The sequence below is a fragment of the Xenia sp. Carnegie-2017 genome, unplaced genomic scaffold (assembly GCF_021976095.1).
Source record: "Xenia sp. Carnegie-2017 unplaced genomic scaffold, XeniaSp_v1 HiC_scaffold_16, whole genome shotgun sequence".
NCBI classification, from domain to species: Eukaryota; Metazoa; Cnidaria; class Anthozoa; order Malacalcyonacea; family Xeniidae; genus Xenia; species Xenia sp. Carnegie-2017.
The window spans coordinates 5,369,094-5,396,358 of record NW_025813469.1 but is presented as its reverse complement, the minus strand read 5'-3'; the positions used below and the strand labels follow the sequence as shown (position 1 = coordinate 5,396,358).

At 33.5% G+C, this 27,265-nt stretch overlaps 1 protein-coding gene and 1 long non-coding RNA gene across 2 annotated transcripts; one reads left to right on the top strand and one right to left on the bottom strand.

Moving 5' to 3' along the window:
* Positions 1–595: 595 nt before the first annotated feature.
* On the bottom strand, positions 596–27,199 carry LOC124437092. Its single transcript, XR_006945581.1, has 4 exons — positions 27,056–27,199; positions 22,872–22,878; positions 7,660–7,665; positions 596–606 (listed from the first exon to the last, which is right to left on the bottom strand). It is a non-coding gene; the product is annotated as an uncharacterized LOC124437092 (long non-coding RNA).
* LOC124437091 (coagulation factor V-like) lies at positions 2,589–9,418 on the top strand. Its single transcript, XM_046987112.1, has 5 exons — positions 2,589–2,965; positions 5,901–6,130; positions 6,207–6,243; positions 7,063–7,370; positions 9,040–9,418. Exons 1-5 carry the CDS (start codon positions 2,851–2,853, stop codon positions 9,175–9,177), a joined length of 828 nt encoding a protein of 275 aa, XP_046843068.1. The 5' UTR covers positions 2,589–2,850; the 3' UTR covers positions 9,178–9,418.
* Positions 27,200–27,265: the final 66 nt, after the last annotated feature.

Sequence of the window (27,265 nt, the reverse complement as noted above, 5' to 3'; positions counted from 1 at the left end):
TTTTTTTGCAAATTTTATAAGGTCGCATCTAACAACCTTTTCCTGTGGCTGAGCAGTTGGATAAGTAACATTTTATTTTTATTTTTCTGTTGCACAAGACCATTTGAAAAGCTGCGCATAAAACAGTCCTCATTTTTGCATACGCTTACTATACATTGGAAATTATTTTTCTGATTATGTATCATTTGTGCAAATATATCATTTCAAAGGTACAGCTTTTCAATTGATCTTTTGCAATAACTTTTAATGGTCAAGACTAAGAACCTCCTCGTGGTGACCACTGAGCAACAGCATGTTGTGAGATAAAATTTTGATTGGTTTGTCTGCTGACTTTATTTTTACTTGTGCATAAACATTTTTTCTCTTTCCAAGTTGCTGCATTCACAACATACTGCCTGATCTCAGCAAACAGAAGTATTCTTTAAAAAACCACAGATTCGAATTTCATTATGTACGATACTAAAACACTGAAGCATAGATTCTATTCATACCATGATACTTATGTACTTAGTTAATAAAGAAAAATTATTCTATGAAATGATATTTGGTGTCTTTCTTGTATTTTGCATGGAAATTGGGAGAGGATATGGCAAAAAGTGCTATCAACTAATTCATATCAAAATTGAAACTTAAAAATGTGTCATATGTAAAGCAGATTAATGTACTCCCATAACCTTGTTGTTTAAAGTATTGGGAAAACTTCCAATACGGTAATCCCAAATATTAAAAAAAAACACACCATAAGCTAATCAAAAGTTGTTTACAATAACAGAAATGACAGACGTTAACAACTCATACTGAGATCAGCTAACAGACGGTATAAAAATGCGATGATTACTCATTCAAACAAATTAATCATTAATGCAGTCTAATCGCAAGTATTTCTGCTGTTCTCACCCAGTGATCACCACGTGGAAGTTCTCAGTCTTGACCACCATTGCATTTTTTGCACAAGATTATTTAAAATACATTGGTAAAAATACAGCATAACAACATTAGAGCAAGGAATTCAAAGTCTACACTGTTTGTCACAAAATATTTAATATGTGTTATCAAGAATGTAAAGAGATAATCTTTTGTAAAAAAAATGAAAATAAAAATTAAAATAAGTTTCCTCAATAGTACAACCCATTCAATGTTCAGTGCTCCTTTAATCAAATGAGAAAGTAGGTGGGCAAAGATTGACAGCTGAGCAAACTGTCTATCTCTTCAGGCATCATAATCTGTTGGTAAGATTTGTTGAAAGATTGCATACTTTTGCCACAATGTCCCAATAATTCTTTCGACATGGATTCTCACTGAAGCAATTCTACTGGTTTCTCTACATCAACAGGATCAAGCTGATCTATTCCCTAAGTGAAAACTGAGATATTCAGGTCGACATGATAGAATAAAATACTTTCATGCACAGTAAAACCTCTATCAGCAAGGACCATATCACCTGGCAAAGGTTTATTAAGAATCCCACATCATTCAGTCAAGAACTTATCTGATATTCTTCTTCCCTCGCCTCATCCAATTAGGAATTTAAAAGTGTTATTGTGCTTAACAACAATTATAAAAAAAATCTCCGTTTCTACGCCTAGCATTGTAACAAATTTGGGCACTCGACAAAAGGAGAGATCTTTCCGCTTAGATCTTTCGTTAAAACAGTTTAAAACGAAGCAAAATTTTGGCATAATGCAAAAAAGTTGAAAGATATAATAATAAACTCTATTGCTGCACGCCTGTTTACTCCCCAATAATACCAGAGAGTAGATTTTTGTGACGTAGGTAAGACTATGGTGTAAAAACTCTTGGCATTCATTTCGTGCTATTAATTTTGGTTTAAAGTGTCTAAAACATGTTCTTGAATTTAGATTACTTACATAGTTTGGACGATTTTCAAAAAGTTTTGCAATATATTCTATTATTAAAAAATTTGAGCTTTATCGGTTTTTTGGCCCTCTAACTTGATGATTTCAAGTTTTTTAACGTTTGACCGCCAGTATGAAAAACTGGTAACTAATATTATTTGTGACGTCAAATCGGGAACTCGTTTGTGGAGGCTGCACCATATTTTATACAGGATTGTGTAGAAAACGTTTTAGATAAACATATCTTTTTTCATATATTGTTTTATAATATATGAGCAAATGAAAACAAAATACAATGTGAAATGAGACAATACAGCCTTGCTTTTATAGTGTTATTTGAACGCGTGTTCCCGATTTGACGTCAGATCGGGACTCTCGATTTTTTGTCATCACGGACAAGAAAAAATTTATCGACTTTGAGCAAGAAAAAATCCACAAAGATCAAACATTTCCCCTGTAAATTGTCCAAAATCATCTGAACTATCTAAAAAGCCTGACTTCAAAAACATGACATAGTCACTTTAATGAAATACGTAATAAGACATTATTAATGAATATGCCTACTTATGCAGCTTAATTAAGTTGGCGCCATTGAACAACTGAAACGGGTTATTGACATTGCCATCATTTCAATGACTTCTGTTTTTGCTTTAATGATCAGCAAATGCTGCAACATTCTTCTTTGCAATCTAAGACTGTTTTCATCGGTCGCCATGTTGGGGGAAAATCGCATATAATGAAAAGATTTATGTTAATTTCATGTTCTGTTGAGCATCGGCACTTCGATATACTCTCAAAACATGGCCGCGTTGACGTCACATGCAAACACCCTTTACTGATGTGTAAACAGACCGTTAATAATTAATATGCATATACGTAAGACTTTTGCAGCTTTTTAAGATTTGCAGCTGTGGTATATAAATACTATGAGCGCTTTCTAGTTCATTTATGTAATGCACTTCTCACCTTAAGTTGATTTATTTTTTCTTTCGATATGTTCACTATTTTGTCGGTATATTTCATTTTAATCTCAAATCCATTAATCACACTTGCCATGGAAAAAAATATTGGTGATTACGAGATGATACAATTGCGTTTGCTCCAAAAAGGTAAGTTTTGTAGTTTAGTCCAAACTAGTTAATGCTCATAACGCTTTAAGAAATTTATGTTTGGTATTAACTGTAGTTAAATGCGTATAAAAAATAGACAAAGTCTTGTAAAAGCAGAAATGAGGAGTTGAAAATTTTTTTTTTGGTGAAATTAAAGTTTGGGTTTTAGTTTACACAATAATAAATTTTAGAAAATGTGATGTGGAGTTAATACGCCGCGCAGATATTAATATTTTGAGGCCAAAAATTTGGGTTATTTTTGGCAGCTTGCAAGTTTTTGCGGTGCGAGTTTAGGAATGTACAATTATATTGTTTGTTTTTTAATATTAAATAATTTTTAATTTTGATGTTTTCATTTTGTTGAGGTTGGCAATCAAAAATATTAAAACCCAGCAAACTCAGTTAATTGAAAACATTTACGAAAAATGAATAATTAAGGAGGTTAAATGTATTTGAAGTGCTACAATATTTAAAGTGAAAATGAACAGCTGTACATTATTTTGAAAACATAATCATAATCATAAGGACAACAACAAAAAAGTATAAGCCAATGCTGTTATCGTGTTGGGAGTTAATGACTATAAGTAGGATCATATTAGTTCACAAGCTTGAAGTTTATGCATACAATCAAAATGCCCATCGTCTGCCCGAAATGCGAAATTCTGTCTTTCATTGTGTTGGATTGTGTTGTGTTTTATTATTTTTGTAATATTGTTATGTGTTAAAGTTCATTTAAGGATTTAGTCTAGGATATAACTATGACGAAATAAATCATTTGCCTGCCAAAGGGCGTTGCCAGAATTTTAGACCAGGGGACAATTCAAGTACCAAAAATTCAAAGCCTTAATGGGGAAGTGGAGCCTTTCCCCTGAAATACTTTTGTATCTTAAGCGCTATTTTCCAAAGACTAAATTTATAATAACCTAAAAGCCTTACCATTTTTAGAAGGGCAGCTCTCAAGTAAAAGAGACTGCACAATTAAAGTAGTTATCTATTAAGCCTTTACATCATATGCATCAAAAAATGTAGTAATATAACCATCAACACATTCAAATCTATTCCACAAATGACCTGCTGGGAAACCTAGGAATTACATTTTGGAACTGAAGACACATCACTATACACAATCGTTTAAAAATTCAATTAAAATTCATGGAAAAAGACTTCACCAAATTTCGAACAGTTTAACTAATAAAAATCAAACTTATTAGTTTTATTTAAGCACAAAATGCTTTCTAAATGTAACATTTTGACCATCCCCAGAAAAATGAGATCCAGCACTAATTTGTTGGTCAACAGCAAATCAATAGTTCCAAAGCAAGCATCACATTAAATTGTTATGCAGCATTTTCCCTTCTTTAAGAGAAAAACAGCATTCAATGTAGGGCGTATTGTATATTTCATTTTGCATTCATAATTTCAATATAAAAACAATCAAAGTTGAATAAAGCGTTTGTGAAGTACAATAAAAAACATCGACTTAATTTATGCCATTTATTTTTTTCAAACGAGCAACACAAACAATAACAGCGCGTATTGAACAATCATTAGATAGATTTAGATTTAAGGACGCAACGTCTAAGACGACGTGAGTTGACCGAGGTGGTCTGGGTCGGCGACGCCGTCGTCTTTTATGTGTAGATTGATTTAGATTATATGAGAACACGACTTTATTTTACGAAATAAGAAATTAATCTTTTATCTGGTTTTACGGAGTCATTTAGCATTTGTTTCCATAGTTGCTGATTATTCAGACAAAAAACAACCTTTAAGTTTAGTATAATAGTTGGTTAGCTTGGATAGAAAAACATAATACGTTTCTTTTAACTAAATTCCATCTTTTTTATCATTTTATTGCTATTTCATGCCACTTCAATAAGATTTTCAATAGTAAATGTTGAGTTGTAGATTTGTTTCTATTGATTGTATGAAATATAGCGCAGCTGCTCAAGCATTGACAAAACATCATAAAAATAGCCTACAAAACACGCCACATTTCAATGAAATTCTCCCTTTTAAAAGCTGCTTTCTCTAGTTTTGATTATAATTTAACGTCGGCATTGCAAGTAAGATAAAGAAAAATTTATCTAAAATAAAATAAAAACGAAATTATTTATCTTGTTGATTGTTTACATGAATTATTATTATGTTTTTCTATCCGTGGAAACCAACTATTACTCTCAACTAGAGTGTTGTTTTTTCCTCCATAATCTCTTGAATTATCAGCGACTATAGAAACAAAAGCTAAATGACTGAGTAAAATCGCATAAACGATGAATTGTTTTTTCGTAAAAAATCATCCTTTTTTTATATAATCTAAATCACTCTTTACATGAAGGACGACGGCGTCCTTGTCGGCGTCGTAGACCCTGAACGCTTCGGTCAACTCACGTCGTCTTTGACATCGCGTCCCAAATCTAAATCTATCTATTAACACGATGCGAACATTGATGAGAAAAATACAAATATAATTTAATAACATATCATATTCTAAAGAATAATCGAGTCGGATTGACTAGCCTAAAGGATGATTGACACACTGCATAAATTTGGCTAAAATTGTCTGGGAAAAAACTCAAGCATGTTTTGACAGACGCTATTGAAAACGTTTCAATACGGAGCGTTCAAAACGCGTCTGTCGTTGTTGCCATTTACCCAATCCAGTTGCAGATTTAGAGTAGCTCAAAACAAATTACTGCAACACGTTACAACGTATATTTACATTTTCTAAACACCTGAGAGGCACATTCATTGGCAAATTATATTCTTTAGAAATAAAAAACCAATATTTTTTTGTGAATGTAATTTGAATTTAAAATTGAGGAGCTATAATTTAATAAAAACATATTATGAAATTTTTAATTACTATTGCAACGCTTTGCAAAAGTGCTAATAAAAGTGCTAATATAGTAAAGCATTCCCTAAATGTTCTTAGGGACATGTCCACTATTTCAAGATATCCTGTTTGAGACATCGTATCCATCAATACTTTCATGTTCATTGAAATGCTTACAAGAGCCATTCTGCGTTGGAATCAATTTTTGGGAAGGTGCAATGACAAAAAATAAAAATTGTCAGTTAACTAGTAAACAACCACAGAAAAATGCAAGTTGTGGTGATATCGAGTGGAGCATTTATAAATTGATTAATCCACAAAGAAAGGCTGTAAGATTTTGGTTTGACTTTTTAACCACAAAACAGAGCGATTAATTACATTAGCATTTGCCTTAAATTCATATAGATACATCACGAAACAAAGATTATAGAAGAAGAAGGAGGTATGTTAGTTTGCATTCTCTATATAGCCTTCATATCAAAATACGCCCAGTGCAATATAGCTTATTGATATTTACTTTTACAATGTTGACTGTTGTTCTTTAATTCAAATATGAGACGTCAAAATTGCTTGTGTGATTGGCATCCAGACCCATTTCAAACATGGTATTTAAATGAGCCGAATGCATTTAAAAGAAAAGATAATGAGGAATTTCATCTCATTTTCTCTTTAATCCATTTGGCATACATAAAGTTTGACGTTCGAAACGGGAATTAGACAAAATAAAGACTGACGTCAAGATAGTAGCATCCCCAGGATGTTGATACTTTAATGAATACAAATATAAAAGGAATAAATATTAAAAGTTTTGTGTTATGATTAAATGATGATATACTGTTACAGATCTGCTGCTGCATGGGGATATCTGGAATAACTATTAGCTATGCCAAACAGTAATGAAGCCATAACAATAATAAATGGCATTTCTTTTGGATATTCTGATCAATTCAAACTGTTCATACTCATAAACTCTCAAAAAAACAACAGCTTATAGTTGCTTATTGTTTTTGATTTTTCAGTCTTCTTAGAATCAGCCTGTTTCTGTTTTTATTGATAAAAAATGTTTTATGATGAAAAGCTATGTAACTTTATTGATTTATTTCAGTATATTTATGGAAAGACTAGGAAAAATAATGCTTTAACAGTTTTACCAGATTTAAATTTTACAGCTTAATAATACAATTGTTAGAATTTACACAAAATAGCTGTTTTAACATTGCCATAAAAAAGTTCTGTTTTTTGTCCTGAACATTATTTTTAGATTGCAAATTTCCACAGCCATTGGGAATGGAAAATGGCAAAATTCCTAATGATGCGATTACAGCGTCCTCTATTTGGTCCTCTTTTTACGAAGCCCGATTTGGTCGATTAAGAAACAATAAATGCTGGTCACCATCTGTCAGCTCCAACTCATGGCATCAAGTTGACTTTGGTAAAGTTACATTTGTAACCAGCGTTGCTACTCAAGGTGCAAGTTATAAAAGTAATAAATGGATAAGAACCTACTCGATTTCATACAGCAATAATGGCACAACATGGTCAGATTATTACGAAAATGGATCTATAAAGGTGTGACATATCTTTACATGGTAAAAAATTAAATAATTTGGATAATATTATAAATTAGACATATCAAGTGATATAGTTATTTTCAGCGTCAAGTGAGGAGTGAACGTCAGTTTGCCCGTATTTGTTGTTTTTTTTGTACGTCATCGTATTTATTGTGTGCGGCTGAAAAACATATTTGTCTATTTCGTATCAATGTTGTGGATTACTTTAAAGTGATATTCTTATTTGTTCGTTTACTTGAGGTTGCAGAAATTTCGTTTGTATAATGCCGACAATTTCTGTAACTTACAGCAGACTGAGTATCATGCTGGACAGTTATCAGATGTAATGTAGTAGGCTAGATAAACTAAATAAAAAAATTTTTCCTATCCAGAAGTAAGATGTAATAAAATAGTTTGTAAAATAATCCTTTAGAAACACGGGTGCTGATGGGTTGTGCGGTCAAAACAACCCATATTTCTATAACTTTATAAAAACAAGAGGTCACGTGGTTTTTGTGGGAAATTTTAAGAAAAAAAGAGAAAGAAGTAAACAGAAAGAAATTTTTTCAGTTTGTATTGAAAATCATTCCCAGGAGAATGTATAGCGAGCAAATAAATTTTCCAAAGTTGATGTACCAAAACCCATATTTCATAGTGGGGGCCACTTTTGTTGGCCACCCATTGTATATTAAAGAAACAATGTGGGTGGAAGGAGTGCACAGACAAAAGAGATGATCGTTTCCTTTCAAAGATGCATGGAACATGGGATCAGAGTGCCACATTACACCATAAAGACTAGGAAGCAGGAGTTAAAGACTAAAGAGCCACCACTCACAGGCACGTACACGAAATTGACTTCAATGCTGCATTAATTCTTTCCAGCTGCTTTTGGACCGAAAGACAACGTAGGAACCAGCTTTTTGGGGATAAGGCAAAAAAATTAGAGCTGTTAATAAGTAGTCCACAATCCTCTCATTAAACGAAGCGAAATTTTCTTTTCATTTGTTAATCAAGAAGAGAAGGTTACTTTCATGACATGGACTTTAAAGAGAATCTGCCAGGCATTCTCAATAGAAAGATGAAGATCAATAGCATGTAAAATTTGGACTAATTTAAGTCAGCCATCAAATCCCTCTGCATGGGCGTCAATGTCATTTCAAATTGTAATTTGTGTAAAGAGAGGTTCTACCAAATACTGAGTAAATACCAAACTTGCATTCCAGCTCTTTATCACAACAATCTTTTGCGTTGTGCCAATATTTTGTTATGTGCAATTTCTGATTTTCATTGTCTTGTTGATTGTGTAATTAAAACAAATTTCAAATAAATTTATTCAACCTGTATTTAATTGTTTTCTATAACATATGAACAAGTTAAATGTTATGATAACCAATAAATAAACTTTTAATAAACAATATGAAAAAGACAAATTTTTCGACTTTGATTATATGTTGTTTACACTTTTTTTCACTTTTGTCTTCTAAATTTTCTGCGGAAACCACGCAATCTGCAAGACCTTAATAGAAGGGACTGAATTTTCCCTGTTTCTATGGAGTTGTAGAAACATAATTTATTGGAACTTTCAATAAATCAGCCCCGAGTTTTCGAAAGTCTATTTTGCAAATCTTTTTACAGCATTAATATACATTGTCAAAAAGATAACTCATTGGGTTTTGCTTTTTTTATAGATTTTTCAAGGCAACAGTGATCATTTTGGGATAGTCAATAATTCTTTTTTGTCACCAATCAAGTGTCGCTACGTGCGTTTCTTACCAAAAACATTTAGTTTCTTTCCTGTGTTAAGGATCGAATATTATGGCTGTTGAGTGTAATAAAACTTTTTAAATGGAATATGAAATTAATACTCACCAAATTATTCATAGCTAGAAAAGCACATAAATAAACGAGACCCAAGGTTGAGGTTTGCACCTGCTTGAGACTTCTCACAAATGTCTTCGAAGTTTTGCATGAAATAGTGCAAACACAAAAAATATCTTTTACTTCTTTTTTAAGATAACACTAATGCAAAACATACAAATTTAAAATAAACATTTAAATTTTTCATTTAGAATATATTCATGATCGATTTGCAAATTCCCTTTGAATGAATGATTGTTATGATTGATTTCACTGGTTGAGCTGAGATGTGTTCTACACCAGCCAATGCAAACACGGCTATAGACCAATCAGTGCACGCGTTTTAATGTTTTTATATTATAAACTCGTTTGACAAACAGGCTTTGTAAAAGTAAAAAGGTTATAAGTTCTGCAAACTGGAAGTCTGAATTAGTGCTCATGATGCTCTAGGGCCCTGAATGTCACAAAATAGATATTGCAAAAAGTGCGGACGAATCTTCAAGCAATTCAAGCAATGTCAGTATGTCATGTGATGTTCTAAACGATACTTTATAACTCAAGTTTTTATATAATGGCCCCAGCATTTTTTTGCTAGTTGAAGTCTTTGCTTAAGGAAACGAAAAATGACCGTAAATACAGGAAACATTGTGCAAGCCGATTCAACACACTGGCAGCCAGAACGGCATAGTTTTGCACCGCTGTTCAAATTTTCACGGATAGCCATGCTGTTTTCGAGCCATAACGGTTAGCGTTACGGTTTTATACTTTTTCATACCGGCGTCATGTGAAAACTATCCCAAACTGTTAGAGTTTTGAGTCGTTTTCAAACCAGTCTGCCGGTATCGTTGCAAGGTTCATAACGACAAGTGGCCAGTAAATTTTAAATTGAAGAGGCATTTAAACCAAAAGTACTTCAATACAAATCAATGTGTTGAATGGTCAGCAATGATATTTTCATTTTTAATAGCTATGAAATTTACGTAAACAAGGATTTGGAAGTAAAATCGATTGACAAAAACTTACCTGTAATTAATTTTTCCTATATACAAAGTAAGATCTGGATGCATATCCAGCATAAAAGTATTTCCCCATGGTGTGTAACTCACTTTGTAAGACAAGGGTGTAGGATAATATTGGCTTGCGTATTTAGCAGGGGTGGACATCCAAAAGCATGCTGAGATAGCACTTAACTTTGCAGATCCCTTGGTAACTCCATACTGGGTGATTTCGTTGCCGTCTGTATTCATTGCACGGGCACCTGTGAAAATATAATTTTTATTAAAAAATGGGTAAGAAAGAACATTTGTCATAACTTTTGGATCCTTATAAATAATTGCGTAAGAATTTCATAAAATTTTGAATTAAAGGTAAATGACGTTTCAAACGCTCATGCAAGCCTATTTTTACACAATAATATGCCGAGTATCCTCTAATGGTGTCTACATGATTATTGCATTAGTAATATGGCTGCTACATTGTGAGATAACTAATTTGTCAATCAAGCTTGAAGAAAAAACGAAAGAAATTAAAGATGATATGAAGTTGTTGGTGTGCCTATCGAAATTGCAAGAGCAACACATCCCCGGAGCAATGTTTAGAGATTAAAAACCAACAACGCAGAATTAGAATAATTTAGACCATGTAACTCGACTTTATTATGAGTGCAGGTCATTAGAATCTGAACAAAGATTCATAACAAATAAAACGTATCATCGTATAAAACATCAGGTCTTATGTTTTTAGTATGTAAAATTGCACTGGACAATTGCAATTCATGGTAAGTAAGGCGGCTTGTGCAAATTTTTGTAAAATTGTTCATCGCAGTTAGTTTGGCCGATTATGAATTGTACAATTTTACTTGTCTATATTTATTTATTAGCAGCCTACATTTATTTCTGCAGCTTGATACTAATCTGATAGTCTTTTTGTTGTTCAAACAGCAGTTCAATCTTCTTTAATCTTTAGACAAATATTTTTTTTGTATATATACGTTTTTTATCTATTTTTGAATAAGTTAATTGCTAACTGTGTTGTATTGTAGTCAACTAACTCTAGTCTACGTAACAAATGTCGGCACGCCTTCTGTCAATCTTCAAATAAACAAAAAAACAAAAAAGATTGTTTTCTGAAAGATATTTACTTTTGAATGTAGCATTTGACAATAGTTAATTTTACAGCATTAAAGCATATTACAAAGTTTTCGCTCGCTGCCTCCCTAGCCGCTTTTGATGCAACAATATAGTGATTTCACTACAAGTTTTGTTTCTTCTGGAATGACCGAGCTTTCAATTAGCATGAAGATGTTTCTACATTTTAAAATAAATGAAAGTTTGACAAAGTGATATATTGCTTGTGTTTACAAAATAAACAATCGCCAGTTCTTTGTTCCTCCCAAACTGGATTTCTCTAAAAAAAGATAAGAATAAATTTTCCATGTAGCTACAAATAAACGTACTTACATTGACTTATCTGTGCCAAGCTTTGTCTTGCTAACACAAGAAGCATGAAAAAATTTACTACAAGTGCCATTAGATTTATCTTCCTGTTCTTCTAAAAAATAACAATGAATTGTCCTGTCTGTGAGTTATTTTTAATGCACATAAGTGAGAATTTGTTTTAATATTTACGTTAATGTTACGTATTGTTATTTTGTAAGATGTTAGCACTCAAGTTTAACTTAACTACAATTTAGGCATATGGGAAGTTATTGCACTTCTCTCACATTAGCAATGGCAACAATCCGTATTATTAAAAAAGTCACTGCGATAATTTTCAATGTTTTATATGAAAATTTTTTTAAGGCGTACGAGTATCGGAAATCAGCAGCTATTAAAGTCCTTGGTTTTGCTCAACAAGGATATCACAAAATCGACTTTGAAGTATTTGAAAATAATAAAATGGTAAGCACTGTTTTTAGAAGTTAGTAGTTTTGACATTTGTGAAAAATTGATTAATGATTTTCAGGAATAGTGAAAACTGAATTCCTGTCATTTTGTTGCTTGTACACAAATGTAATTACAAATCGTTTTAAGCCTTTAATGTCAAAGACTTGCAGATGCCTATTGAAATTGATGAAAAAATTCACAATTAAAAACAAAAACACTACATGTTGTAAATCCTAATTCTTAATCAACTTCATGGAGCAATACTCCAAAACTTTATTTTCTAGGATTTTCAATTCCCTTTATAGAAGATAGAATATATTGCTCAATGAAACATTAGTGATTCAAACCATGGGTTACATCAGTACAATCGCCTTGAAACAAGTAGCTATACCATGCAGAAAATCAGAAGCTGCACAATAGTCACCGCTGTAGCAAATATTTATAAATGCATGTCGGTGCGACCGAGAACTTCAATGTATATTTTTGGATGCTTGATGTTTTAGTGACCAAAGTCAAATGTTAACATGTTTAAATGCGTTAAAATGTAATGAAACAGTTAAACCTCTTTAAAAATTTTATTAAAAATATACACAATGCGTGAGTTATAAGGGCAAAATTAACATCATAAAAAAAATTTAGTCGTACGGAGCAAATATATAGCCAATACCTTTGCAATAGGTGTTGTATACTGTGTACTGTGTTTTAATGATAAATTACCAACATATAACGTGAATATAAATGTGTTCCTGAGATCAAGCTTTCCATTTTGTTTATCAGCTACGTACAATACACCAATTGGATCATATCTCAATCTTTATTATCCATTAAAATATTTGCTGCTGCACACGTATATTATAGCTATAATGAAAAATATTTTTTATCTATACCTGTGACAAATTTCTTTTTTGATATATTTAGGAATAAGTTGATCCCGAAATTCTTCTCGTTTACTCTTTACTCTATAACTTAAGGACGGAAAGTGAGGTAAGCAAGACTGGCCCTTTGTTCTTATGCCTAGAAAAATTGATCATATTACTTAGCTACGCATGATGCAAAGAACTGCCGATAGCTTTTTAAATAAAACAATACATGAGAATTTTTTTTCTTTAAATGCAAGATATTTATTAAAGATGCATAATTTACAATCGATCTACTTTTCTCAGAAAGCATAAAAGACCAAATTCAACACAACAGTTTTTCCCCCATGCAGAGGAAATGTATGGCGTCAGATTACCGTCCATATTCATGTTCTTATATTTTCAACATGTTTTTGTTATTGATGTAAAAAACAGTAATGAGCATTGTAAATTCATGTTCATTTTATTATTGAGCAGGTCAACTTCAACACTGTTTATAAATTCATCATTCCAATTTCAAGTAAAACTAGACGTTGGACGATACAAAAATGTTGAATTGAAATCGCTACATTAATTTTTAAAATTAATATTGACGGATACATGGCACCTCGCACAAATTTCGCAAAAACCAATTATCGGAATACTTTATTCAGATTTGCCACCCCGCAGTTAATACTTAACAGCAAAAAACCTTTGAAGGAATAATAATTCGCAGAAATCTAACGCCATAATTTTTGTGCATGTCTTGCCGCGTCATAGTACTTGTGTACGTCTGGGCCGTACTTACTATTTTGTAGTTCATATTTTTGAAATTTTTGTAAGATTGTGCTATGACGATGGTTTGACAAAGTCAGATTCATTGATTCTCGTTTTGACTTTTTTACCCAGGGCAATTTTCTATGTTGTAAACTTTCGATCGCAGTGCGCTTATATACAAGTTAATTTTGTTTGAGTCCGAGCTCGAATCCCAGTTCGAATCTGAGCACGAGTCCGAGCTTGAGTCCTTAGCTAGATATTTAGGTATCCTCAGTTTCTTTAACTAGGTTGAGTTATTGCAAGTACTTGAAATTTAATTATATTTACGTTAATTACGTTTATAAAGTCAAGTACGTAAGTTTAAGTAGCACGTTTGAGTAAAAGTAGGATTAACTAATGCTAATACATAAATTTAGATAAATATTGTACGCAAATTATGTACGTCACTACAAGTAAGTTATTTTTCCTGCAAAACGTTCTCAAAATCATCACAGTAAGAATTTATTTTAGGTTACAAGTGATAGAAAAGATTATTGAGTATGACAAAATTTGATTAGAAGATAAAAAACTGCTTTATCAATCACTGTTTAATGTATATCTTTATTTCTGATCTATGTTTGACCTAGTTCAAGCGTTGAACTTTACAAGAGCCGATGCGTTCGATGCATGCATATAAAGTTCGACGTTTGAAACAGGCCTAAAGATTAATTTCCATGCAGCTGCATTTTACGCTATAGCGCAAAATGCTCGCACTCTTATTGAATGACGCTTGCGCCAATGTATGAAGTTCAAAAGGTCAGTAGCACTGGTGTGTTTTCGTGCAGCTCCGGAGTAACGCGACAAAGTTGAATTCATTATAGATTTAAGTGTGTTGTTTTGCTCTCAAGCTCCAGCCTTCATAATCGTTGCAATAAAGCTGTGATTTTCTTATTCAAAATCACTCTTTCTGAGGAATCTTATCCCTTCTTCTTCATATGCTTCTTTCTCGCAACGTGCGCGTCGAAACAATAAACTTCGTGAAAAACAAGGTTCTACGTATGATATAATCTTTTCTTGTTATGTTATTTTACGTTAAAATTGGCGTGCCCCACACCAAATTTTTCAGTAGAATGGGACTACTGTTTGTTCTTATACGATGCCAAATGAATATAAGTAACGAAAATAGGACTCGCTCTTTCTTTAATGTTTTGCAAAGCTCACGCCAGTAAAGCTATACCCCTAGAATAAATTTTTGATATGCGTGATGATTTCGTGTACGTGCTACAGGAAACAAATAAAGTACTTAAAAATGAGCAACTGTTTCGTGATATTTCCTTTACTAATTTACAAATTACCTTAATAAATATTGGCCTTTGTGGTGTACGTGCATAATACATTTATACTTTGTGACAGATCAAAAAAAATTATGTGAAGGAGTTAGTAAATGTATTTCCATTTAACATACAATCTGACACTGACTTCAAAAAAATTGAAAATATGAATTTTGTATTAAGACCAAGATGCAAAAAATATTTTTCACCACTTTAATATATTGTGTTATGACAAAACACTGCGGTTTGTGTTATGTCAAAAATCGCAAGTTTTAATGTATAGAATCACACCTAAATTCAAAACAGAATTGGGTAAATTTTAGAGAACACTAATAATATCTCCAGCAAAATCTACTTGCTGTCATCACATCTATTAATCATTTATCTTCAATACCCGTGTCTGGTACAATCTGACACTGACTTCAAAAAATTGAAAATATGAGTTTTGTATTAAGACCTAGATGCAAAAAATATTTTTCACCACTTTAATGATGTTATGACAATTGTGTTTGCACCTAGCAATGTTGGGAATTGATCATTGGACATGGTGATCAATTTGTCTTACTACGCAACCATTTTATCCCATTACGTTCTGGTTAAACATATTGCCAAGACTCCTTGTAATGTTATATTTCATTTTTCTAGCCACAATATCATGCCAGAAAATGGTGCTGTATTCAATGAATCACTACATGGCTACATTGAACTGGAACCACTCTTGGTACAAGGTCATACACACACCACAGTTTCAACGGATGAAAGATATCAAGCATCTTGGAGCATTTTACTGGCTCTATCTTGTTGCTTCACGTAATAGTTTTAAACATTCACTTGGCACAGCCCATCTAGCTCTTAAAATGATTGAAATCCTCAAGCAGAAACATGAGAATGAATTTGAAATTTCTGACAATGAAGTTTTGTGTGTCAAATTGGCTGCACTCTGTCATTTAAGTAATTCACATAATTATTTTTCGTTTACCATTGGTGTTCTTTGCATTTTATCCAATAGTGAAAGACAACATATTATGTAGAATGCTATCTACAAATTACTAATTTGTTAAGAAGCTAATGGGATATCAACAATCTAGTTAGTTCTTAATAAACTATTAAGCTATTTGAAATTTCTGACAGATAGTCTCAGTTTATCTGTAACAGTCAATTCCAAATGAATTGACTGTTACAGGTTTTTTATAAAAGGTTAAACTAACCTTTTTGAATATTCCTTAACAACTTGAAAGTGGATCTTGTCGTATTCTTTTCTTTCCCATTCACGTAATTTTTTGGAATATTTTTCAGGAATTGCATTCTGTATCTTTTTTTGTGAATCTTCTCAACTTTCTTCAAGAAGAGATTTTGCCTCTTTGCTATCCCGTTTAATAAGCAAATCTTCAAATTTTTTTGATGGAATATATTCCTTTATTTTGCATTATATAAATTGTTTTAACAAAAGACACTTAGCCGTAATCAATCCTTTGATGATATGTGATGTATGCCACAATGTAAAATTCATTTTTTGGTCATATAGCACTCAAATAAAGTCAAACTTTTTAAAGTATCGTAAGTTTCTAAAGAGTTATTTGTCTAAAAACTGGACATAACTAACAATATTAATTACAAAAATTGGCCATGAAAATAATAGTAACATATAAATCAATAAAAACATCACAAATTTTAAATAATGTAATGCTTTCTTTGTACTCGAATAGATTACAACATAAGAAAAGGGATTCGTATCAAACAAATCGATAACACTAAACTTAATGGGTTGATCGTCGTAGCAACATTCTTAGTTCTTGTTTCAAGGACGTCATACTAGTTTATCTGTAATTGCTTAGATATGTTATCCATTTGTTTTATATCATAAAATCGAAACAATTCCCAAATTAAACTATCAAACAGTTTGTATTTTAGCACACAAAACGTGGAAAATTGGCGAGTCATGAATTTGCAAATATGACACAAACAAGAAATTGATTGGCTAAGAGAACAAACAAGAAATTTTAGATCAATTTTGGTAAAATTTCATAAATGAAGGGGAAAATAAATTAACCTATGGGAAATGGGTTTTTTCATTTTCGACTTTCTCTTTAAGGCTTTTAAGTCAGTTTTTTTAGAAAGATAAAGATTCTTTAAAAGCTAACTCCAATGAATGATGTCGTTGTATTCATCACATTGGTAATCACCAGCTTATACCTGCATGAATTTGTAAAATTATGATGTAGAACTCTGCTGTTGCTGTTTCTGGTAATTCCGCTAAAACATGTTCTTTTTTAAATATGACAAAAATCAAATGAATGTAAACGCCTTGGCTCAATGCATAAAGGTAATTTGAAGGCAAACGAAAAAAGAAAGGGAATTGCAAATTTGCAATCAGCCTGAATTAGTTAAATAAAAAGCGGAACCAACTAAATTTTTCTATGTGAATAAATTTGTCTTCGAATTCTAGCGTTTTCTAGCAAAGCTCCTTCTTACAACAAAAATTTTATGAAAAAATTTGGCACCTTAAAACCAGAATACTTATTTAAAACTCTATTGTTGAGCTGACTACATCGATGGAAAGCACATTTTTATCCAGAAGCCTAAGCATGGTGGATCAGAGTATTTCAACTACTAACAGCGGGAGTCCATTGTACTTATGGCTGTAGTTGATGCATCATATAAATTTATTACCATCGATGTTGGAAAATCTGGTAGCAACAGTGATGGTGGCATTTGGGAGTCATCAGGTTTTGGAAGAGCTTTGGAGAACGGTTAGTACTTGGTTTGTCTACTTTGAGCAATTTTGCTTTTTATTATATAACTTTTTACTTGTCACAGGACGTGTAAACCTACCATTTCCAGCACCTTTGTCTAGAATTGAATCAGGCGAAGCATTGCCCTACATGTTTGTAGGAGATGAGGCATTCCCATTGCGCCCATACCTGATGCGTCCTTTTCCTGGCTGGTCACTGGACAATGATTCACGCCGGATATTTAATTATCGTTTGTCACGTGCTAGGAGAGTGGTAGAGAATGCATTTGGTAAGTTTAACTCATTTTGTGAATTGTTTTATGTAATATTAAACTTATTATGAATGACACATGTTTGTTTCCTTGTAGGTATCATGTCTCACAGATGGAGAATATTATTCAAACCCATCATTGCAGAACATTCAAAAGCTATTTCATTAGTTAAAGCCATCTGTGTTCTACACAACTTCCTGCGTGTTAAGAATGATCTCAACTATACTCCTCCAGGGTTTTTAGATTCTGTTAATGAAGCTGGCAACATAACAGAGGGTTTCTGGAGGACAAATGCACCTAATCAGACCTCTACCACTGGCTACAACAGTCGCAGTGCTACTCAACAAGCCAGTCAAAGTAGATAAAAACTTTGCACATATTTTATAAGTTCTGAAGGTTCTGTGGAATGGCAGTGGAAGCATATAAATCGTCGATAGTGGATATTATCTTTTGTAGGATTTTGTTTTAATAGATATGGTCATTTGTTTTTGAAGCAGAAATAACTTTATATATGTTGTAAAGATATATAATAAGTATAATAATAGGAAAATAAACTGTTAGTAAAACATTAAAATAGTTGTGTGCTTAATGATGACATAAGATATTAAAAAAGAAAAACTACAGATACCAAATTTTTTTTTAAATAATTAACCTAGGTTGATGTAAGTAAGTGCATTATCTGGTGCAACAGACTGGATAGTCTGATCAGTAGTATTAGTAACAGTTGTGGGTTGGCTTTAGGTAAAATTGGGACCGTGTGTTTGTGAAGGTGTAAATTGAATTTGAAATAAAATATTTTCAATTTCTTTTCGTGCCACAGCTTGTCGATATTCGCTCCTTTTCCGCATTTTACCAGCTATTGACATGGCAAAATGGTGTAAGTCATCATTAGGCTCCATCTGTGACATGCTAGAAAGTTCAGAGTTAACAGATGCCAACTCTTTAAGCAGCAATGCATTTTCTCTCTCAACATTACTGCGTTTCTTTTGCTTGATCTCTTTGGTGTGAAGGTTGAATTACAGGTGGAATTACAAGCAGAGACACTGGACGTTTCTTCCTGGTCCTCCATATCATCCGATTCAGCAATATATGGTGAACTTGTTTGATCACTTGCATGGCTGCATGGTGATGAAACTCGAGGCTCAATTTCAGGTAAATTGGAAAATGAACTGCTCCTGAGAACGCAAATTTACTCGTGAAATAAATAAATATTTTATGGCGACGAAAGAAATTATGGAAGGCAAAAGAGAATATGTATCTGACTTACGTGTTTTGTTTTGTGACATCATGTAACCATTGGAAACACTTCCACCATTTCCATACTGGCTCCTCCACTGCTGGAGCACCACTTGCAAGCTTTGCCTCATATGACCGTCTTTGCTGGTGAAACGTGTCACGAAGGTTAGCCCACTTTTTCTTCACATCTTCATCTTTTAAAAAGATGGAAAACTTAACAAACATTCGACATAATACTGCGAGTATAATTCTATTAATCATTCGAATCCCGTTGAGTCACCTGAATTTTTCATGTTCATGAGACAATTGCTTAAATTGCCCAGCAAAGTGCGAAGATCATATCTTCATTTAATTTCAAACACCGCACTGCATATAACATTCAATCATAACAAAATATTTAAAACTTTACCTGCATGATCAATATTGGTTGCAAATTTCAGTTCCCGAGCAACATCTTTCCAATTATTTTTCTTTATATTGCGTGTATCTTTATAGTCAGGATGAAATTTGTCCCACAAACATCGCCTCTCTCTCACTAGCTCAATTAATATTTCTTGCCAATCCGCCATTTTGCCACAGCACAGTGAAAGCAAACATTAGTCATGTGATTTTTTTTGTCCAATCAGAGTAGATATGCAACAATTACTCGTCACTCGTTGACGATTTCGGTGTGCATGCTCAACGGCGACGAATTCGGCCATATCGTCATATTTTCTCGTTGACGAGCGACTCGTCACGAAACTCGTTGCATTTCGACGATAGTGTGGCCCGCGCTTAAGAAAGGTTACAAGAAAAGAAACTGTATCAGTGAATTTGAAAAGGGCCTATACACTTAATTGCAATAAAATTTAGCATTTTTGTGAAATTAAAAACTTCTTTTAGTTCGACAAAACTTGCTCTCAGCATCATATGTATCGGATCGCAACCCTCACCAAAGATACTCCTGATTTACGATGTCATGTGCTTCGTGCGTTGCGGTGCATGAGTTACACGAAGATTTTGATAAACAAACATAGTACATAAGACATCATGTTATGTTAAAATTACATTTCAGGTGGCAATTTTCTTAAATTTTTTCTAAATGTCGAACCAAGCATTTCAGCATGTAGGAGAGCATAAAAATAAAATTTTAAAATACTTTGGTATACCATGAGGAAGAAAAGGATGACGAACAGCATCCCGACAAATGCATCACAAGATTATTCCAGCTAATTCCTTTTCTCAATATTTCAAGAGAGCACTTACGATACATTTTCTTGGCAAAATGGTTGGGGATATTCAGTTTCGTTTTAAGAGTAGAATCTTGTTATGTTTGATGCGATGTATGTTATGGATTCCTCAGGTGTTTTAAATGTGGATTGGAAAAAAATTCGGTCGCTTTCTTGCTTAGTATGATGGCGATTTCCAATCTTGGACTTTTTTAGAAAGTGAATTAACAATGTGGGGAAAGAAGACCGTTTGCTTTGGTTGCAGTTTCTGTCATTCAAGGCGTCCTTTCTTCCAAACACTGAAAACCAACAGGATACTGATTCAAGGCTGAATGTATGGTTTCTAGTCTGCATAACCACATGGTAGCACAAAGGGGGTTGATGGCAGTTGGATGATGCAAATTGTCCCACACTGTTAATTTACAAATTCCCCTTAATATCGCTTTGTATTGTCCAGATTTCTTTATAAACACACCTAGCTCATTTAACCACTGCAGAACATCTCGAATTAACTGACAGGATGTGCAGTGAAAAAAGAGTGCTAGAGGTTGTTGCTTTTCCCCCATTACCTTACATCTTATATTAACAACCACTCATGTTTGATTCCTTATCATTTGTTTGAGCACTTATGTTGCTTATGGATAATCCACATCGAGCCATGACATCAATGAGCGTACGGCAAAAGCGTCATTGTAGTATTAAGAACTTCATACAGACCAATAAAATTTTTGCGTAAAATAAGATCTCAGTCCACGTGCCTCTCACAGAAGGACTTTTGTTCATTACCATTTAAGTCCTGTGCTCCATCAGCAGTTACAGCGTGACATTCATTCTGTTCAATGTCACTAGTATTTATCCATATAACTTGAGCGACTAAATATTTCAATCATGTCGTTCGGTTTAAAAGGCTAAAAATTATTTTTGTTTTTGTCAAGTATGTTTGCAAATGAGGAGCTTCTTCCGTCCTAAGCTTTACGAGCTGTAAATAGCTTCCATCAATTTTATCTTAGTCACGAAATGCGAAGCCTTGTTGCATTAAAAATGTTGTTGAAGTGAATAACTTAAAAAAGCAGCTCTTGCTTTTGCTTGTTCCTTTTGTTTATGCGTTTGTATTTGGACACTTACCGATGGCCTTTTCACCACCGCAATTTGATTGACTTTGAAGATGTGTGTATGGCATTATTGACATGGGCGTAACTGTTGGGGGTGTGTGGGAAGTGTGACCCCCCCCCCTAATTGCTGAAAACAGTGTTTTTGCAAGGCATATTGCCGTCAAGTGCCAGGGCAGAGTTCAGGAAATAGAAAAATTGCCATACCATCGAAAACAACTTAATGATTACTAAGTGGAAATGATAAACCTTCATTTTTGACGGTTTTGGCTTAATTCTACAGTGCAATGTGTCTGTGAGATGTGTTAGATGAAGTATTCCGAAAAACAGACTCCGCTGGATGCAACGATTGCAAATGTAAGAAACATGCTAATGCTAATTTTTGCATTGTCGAATGCTGGGAAATGTGCTTTAATCCGATACTTTCATCAAATTATACGCGGTTTTGTATATTGGGCGAGAAAGACTATTTTCCAGTGGAGGTTTAAGTATAGTTACTTAAGTTTGTAGGCCCACAATTACCGAAGATGAGTTGTGAGTTCATTGTATGCTGTCATATTTTTGATGTTTACTCAGATATATTTCTAATTTAATTGAAATTTCTCGTAAGATGGAGGCGCAACTAGAATTAAAGGTGATTCAGGAGCTCCGCGCAACAAAATCCAACGCACACAAATTTATAGACGAAAGGTTAAATGTAAAGATTGTGGTGCAGAAATGAATGCTGATAATTTTTTGAAGCACAATTCAAATAAACACAATGGTATGGCGAAATCCCAAGATGTTGCAGAAGGATCACAAACAACGTTTCATTTTTTTAAGGTTAGTAAAATGTAACTTACTTATATATGTACATAGTAGATAAAATCAAAATCGTTAGCATGCCCTATAGATCTCTCAGAACATTGCTGGTTAGTTCTTTTTAAGTGCCGTTCAATTGATGTGAAATAATTGATAATTCGTGTTGTACAAAACTTTGTTATTCTGCTTTGTTGCAGCAGCAATTATCTCTGTCATTGTGAAGGCAATACATAGCATTAAGTTTCAATGTATTTTTATTTATTTTAGATTCTTCCAACTGCCCTGTTACATGTGATAGCATTGATGAAATGCATGAAGGAGAAGTTAAAAGTGTAAACAAAAATTCTGCAATGATACTGATATATCACAAAAGGTTACATTCAAAACTTTCATGATTTGTAAAACTGTAATAGCACATTTGCATATATATACAAAGGTCATCTTTATAAGTTTTAGCACTCTGGTGACTCTACAGTACAATACACACAATGTGTAAACGTACATCCTGTGTCTCAAGTGCAGGAGTTACCATTTGATTATATTGATAGCCGGGAGGGCACATTGTAATACACTTTGTGTAGGGTATTGCAAAGCTCACGTTTATAGGTTTAAGCACTGTGGTGACTCTACAATACAATCCATGCAATGTGTGACTGTACGTCCTGTGTCCCAAGTGCAGGAGTCACCATTGCAGTGTGGTGATAGCCGGGAGGGCACAATGTATATACAATTTTTATATTACGCTCATTGTGCGTCCGTAGTTTGAGCACTCTATGATTGTGTTGAGAGTCTCATATGAAGACGTTCAACATGTTTGCGATATGCAAAACTCACCTTTAAAGGGTTAAGCACTCTGGTGACTCTACAATACAATCCAAAAAATGTGTAACCGTACGTCTTGTGTCCCAAGTGCAGGAGTCACCATTGCGGTGTAGTGATAGCTACTTGTAGTTTCACGTCGTAGGGTGATCTTAAGGCAACTGACAGATTATTTATTATTCACTGACTAAATACATTGATTAGAAGGTGTTTGGTTACACAACGGCATGCAGTAAAGATATTGGAATGTTTATTTAAATGTTTTTTACATCCTTTTAGGATAAGTAGTCTTTCTTCTAGGCAAAAACGGCAGGTTTTTTGGTTTCTGCTCGGTGGTGGAAACTGTATTATGAAGTCCCATTTAATGTTTTAGTTTCGTTTGTTTTCTTTCAGTGTCCACGTGTGTTTAGAAAGTTCTGTCTCGTTACTGTATTTAATGTTCGTAATTGATTTAACGTAGTTTCTATATCGTGTCTTAAAAGCGCATGCAATCACACCTATATAAGTTTTGTTTCATTGTTGTCACTCGTTGTCACGTCGGCTTTGTAAGTCACGTTGTGTTTCAGGCAATGGCCATTCATCGGGCATAGGTGTTTCTGCCTGCAGTTACAGCTCTTTGTGGGGTTTTTCTTGTTCTGAGTTGTTTCTGGGTTAAGTCTTTTTAAAATAGTCTTGTTGTGTCTGGTTATGAAAGCTTTCATATTTTCGTCGCAGCTGTAGCTTATGCGAATTGATATCTTGGAGAGTATATTATTTGATGGTAAATGTTGGTCGATAAGTTGTAGGAAGTCGTAGGTGATATGTGTTTTTACATTTTTGCTGTATGGTGGGTTAAACCAAGTGACGTTACGTTTTCTGTTGAACGTGGAGTTTACATAGATGTTTGATGGTTTGAAGATGAATTGGGTGGGGAAGCTGCTTTGTTTAATAGATGGTTATAAATTGGTGCGGCATTTCGAAGGTGTCTTTGCTAGAAGAGAGTGTGTTAATTCGGTTGTTGATGGATGTGGGTAGTTGGCGTAATTGATGGATGTGGGTAATTGGAGTAAATGACAAACCATGAACGCACAAACTTCCTTGACGTAACCTTTGACCTTAGCAGGGACACCTAACAAGAAATAACGCTTTTAATCGTTACAAAACATGTTCAAGTAGTAAATTTATATTAAAAGCAAGCACTTATTGCAGGCTATTTAATCATGTGATTTGTTTTAAAAAACTTGATGACATATTTTGGATGAAACAATCACTTCCGGAAAACTCTAAGATGTTGCATAATATTTTGCCGTCGCCAAAGAGTTAACTAGATTTGTTTTGCAATAATAGAACGAAAGAAAATCTTGAATAAACATCAACTACACATAACAAATTATGGACATTGTCGTTATATCTTGTCAAATCTTTTATTTCAGCTAAATGAATGCTCCATAAATCATATTTTCCAATACATCTACATTTTAATGATTATACTTTTTCTTTTCGTTTGATAAAAATTATATATTTATTCCAGTATGCAGTAGTCTGCCGAAATGCATCGTGTCGGTTAATTTTATAACATTTCATTTAGAACTTTTGGGTGAGTGCTTTTTACTTAAAAGAGTTCTTTTAAGAATTATTATTTTATTACTTTTACCATTCACCATTGTATTTGCAATCTTCAAAACGATTTCCCGATTTGTCACAACGACAAAGTCTCTACTTTTTTAGATGTATTTATGTAGTTCCGTATAAAAAAAAACCCAAGTTAAATAACTATTGTAAAAGAAACATTTTGTATACACACATGAATTACAAATAGTATTTTGAAACATTTACATGAATATATATTTTTTTAAAAGGCAAGACATTGCGAAGAATACAAACATGCTAGAAAAATTTTAATGTAATGACTGTAATTGTTTATAACTATCAACTACAACGTATAGTATTTTTAACGTAAAATTTTTTAGTCTTCGACATTTTGCGATTCTATAATAAAATAAATAAAATCCATGTTGAAACAAATTGAATTTACTAACATTGAAAATCGAAAGTGTTTGGTAAAACTTGTTACAAAAGCTCAATTTAGCAAAAAATACGTAAAATTAAACACGATGCTAATTTGATTCGTATTTTCTATATATGACTTGCGTAAAGTTCTTTCAAAGCGCACAATTATTCATTCACCAAGACCCACTGCTTTAACGGTTTTGAAAAAGATAATCTAGCAGTCTAATATTAATTATGAAACAAAAACTATAACAGCTGATGCACAATAGGATTGTAAAATGTATGTGCTTCAACGGCTCGAAGAAAAATTCAGCCAGGGAAACATGGGACAGGCTTAAAGAAATACCTTCAAATATAAAATAAAGTTTAGATACTTACTTTAATGTAGCTCGAATCACAGAAAATACGCCGTAAGTTAGAAATCTGCTTGCTTGTGTAGACAATGAAAGAAGTATCATGAAATTTAAAACGAGGAAGGACAATGTACGAGAATAGTAGCGAGAGACTTGCCGAGCGGAAATCGAATTCGTGTGATAAAAATTAATGCCCAACATAAAGTTCTGATTATAGCCATAGAAATAGACCAAAAAAAAGACAAATTGTAAAATTAAATTTATTGTAACGTTTCGTCTTTACTCAAAACATCTTCAGACAAATACTAAATAGGATGTTAAGACAAGATATTATATTTACAAAAAGGTGTTAAATTGCTACTAAAGGAAGCGGTGTCGAATGGATATATGATAAGGAAGTTAGGAAGTAAAATAAAGAGAAATTAAAAGAGGTTAAGTGGAATGGAGTTTCCTTGCACATTAAGTGAAGGCTTCTATTTATTGATTAGAAGGCTTTCATGAATGGAGAGTTCATAAGTATCGTTGGAAGAGGAGATTATTTTAAAGTCGTCTAAGTTGGGGGTGTGTCCAGTTGCGTTAATGTGAGCAAGAATGCTTGATGATGCAGGGTGGGAAACTTGGTTGCCTGTAAGGGGGGATATTCCCAAGTGCTCCGAAAATCTGATGTGTAGATGACGTGTGGTTTGACCCACATACGAGGCGTTGCAGCTTCGACACTTGAATAAATAGACTACACCAGATCTCAGAGGTTTGGGAATTTTGTCCTTAAAGGGGAAGAAAGAAAAGATACGTTGAGAAGGGCGGAAAAAAATTTAATGGATATATGTGGGAAGGCTGCAGCACAAAGGCTATTGATTTGTGTGCGAAATTGAAGGGAGTGTATGCCGGTGAAAGGAAGACAGAAATAGATGGGCATTTTGTGAGCAGTCAAGACAGGTGGTTTAGGGGCAAAGGTGCTGTTAAGGAAGCGACGTGTGATTTGGTCAATTATACGTGAAGGAAAACCGTTTTTGGGAGTGACTTTCTGGTAAATTCGAGTTGTGTATGAAAATTTTCGTAAGTAGAACAAAGATTGAAGATGCGGTGAAGTAAGCAGGAGACTAGTGAAAGTTTGTAAGTAAGTGGGATGAAGCTGTGGAAGTTGGTGAAGTGGCCAGTGAAAGTAGGTTTGCGGTAGACGGAAGTGGTGAATTTTCCATTAGTACGAGAGATATCAATGTCCAGAAATTAGAGCTTTCTGTTTGGTTCGACTTCAGCTGTGAATGTGATGTTAGGGTGTTGTCGGTTCAGATAGTCAAGAAAGAGAGGGACGTGATCGGAGGAATGAAAAAGTATAAAACAGTTGTCAACGTAGCGTCGGTAAAGTAGTGGTTTGAATGAAGAAGGACATTTATTAAGCCAGGATTTTTCGTGAAAAGACATGAATATATCAGCAAAGAGAGGGCCCAATGGACTGCCCATAGCCACACCATCAATTTGCTGGTACATTTTCCCGTTAAAGATAAAGTGACAGTTCTTAACAGCTAGAGAGAGTAGTTTTTCAAATTCTGTTGCAGTGAGTCCGTTGAAGTACTGGTGGTTGTTAAAAATGCTTTTGGATATTATGTGGATGGTTTCGTCAACAGGTATGTTAGTAAATAGGGATACGACATCAAAACTAGCAAGGACAACGTTACTGGAGTTGATATCGCAATTAAGGATTTCTTCAACAAAGGAGAAAGAGTCTTTGAT

Bases quoted from the DNA above. Each gene is read 5' to 3' on its own strand.
- LOC124437091 (XM_046987112.1), top strand. From the start codon at position 2,851: ATGTTCACTATTTTGTCGGTATATTTCATTTTAATCTCAAATCCATTA. The intron at 6,131-6,206 runs GTAAGATTTTGG...AAATTCATATAG, and splicing joins TTAATCCACAAAGAAAGGCT to ATACATCACGAAACAAAGAT. The intron at 6,244-7,062 runs GTATGTTAGTTT...CATTATTTTTAG, and splicing joins GATTATAGAAGAAGAAGGAG to ATTGCAAATTTCCACAGCCA.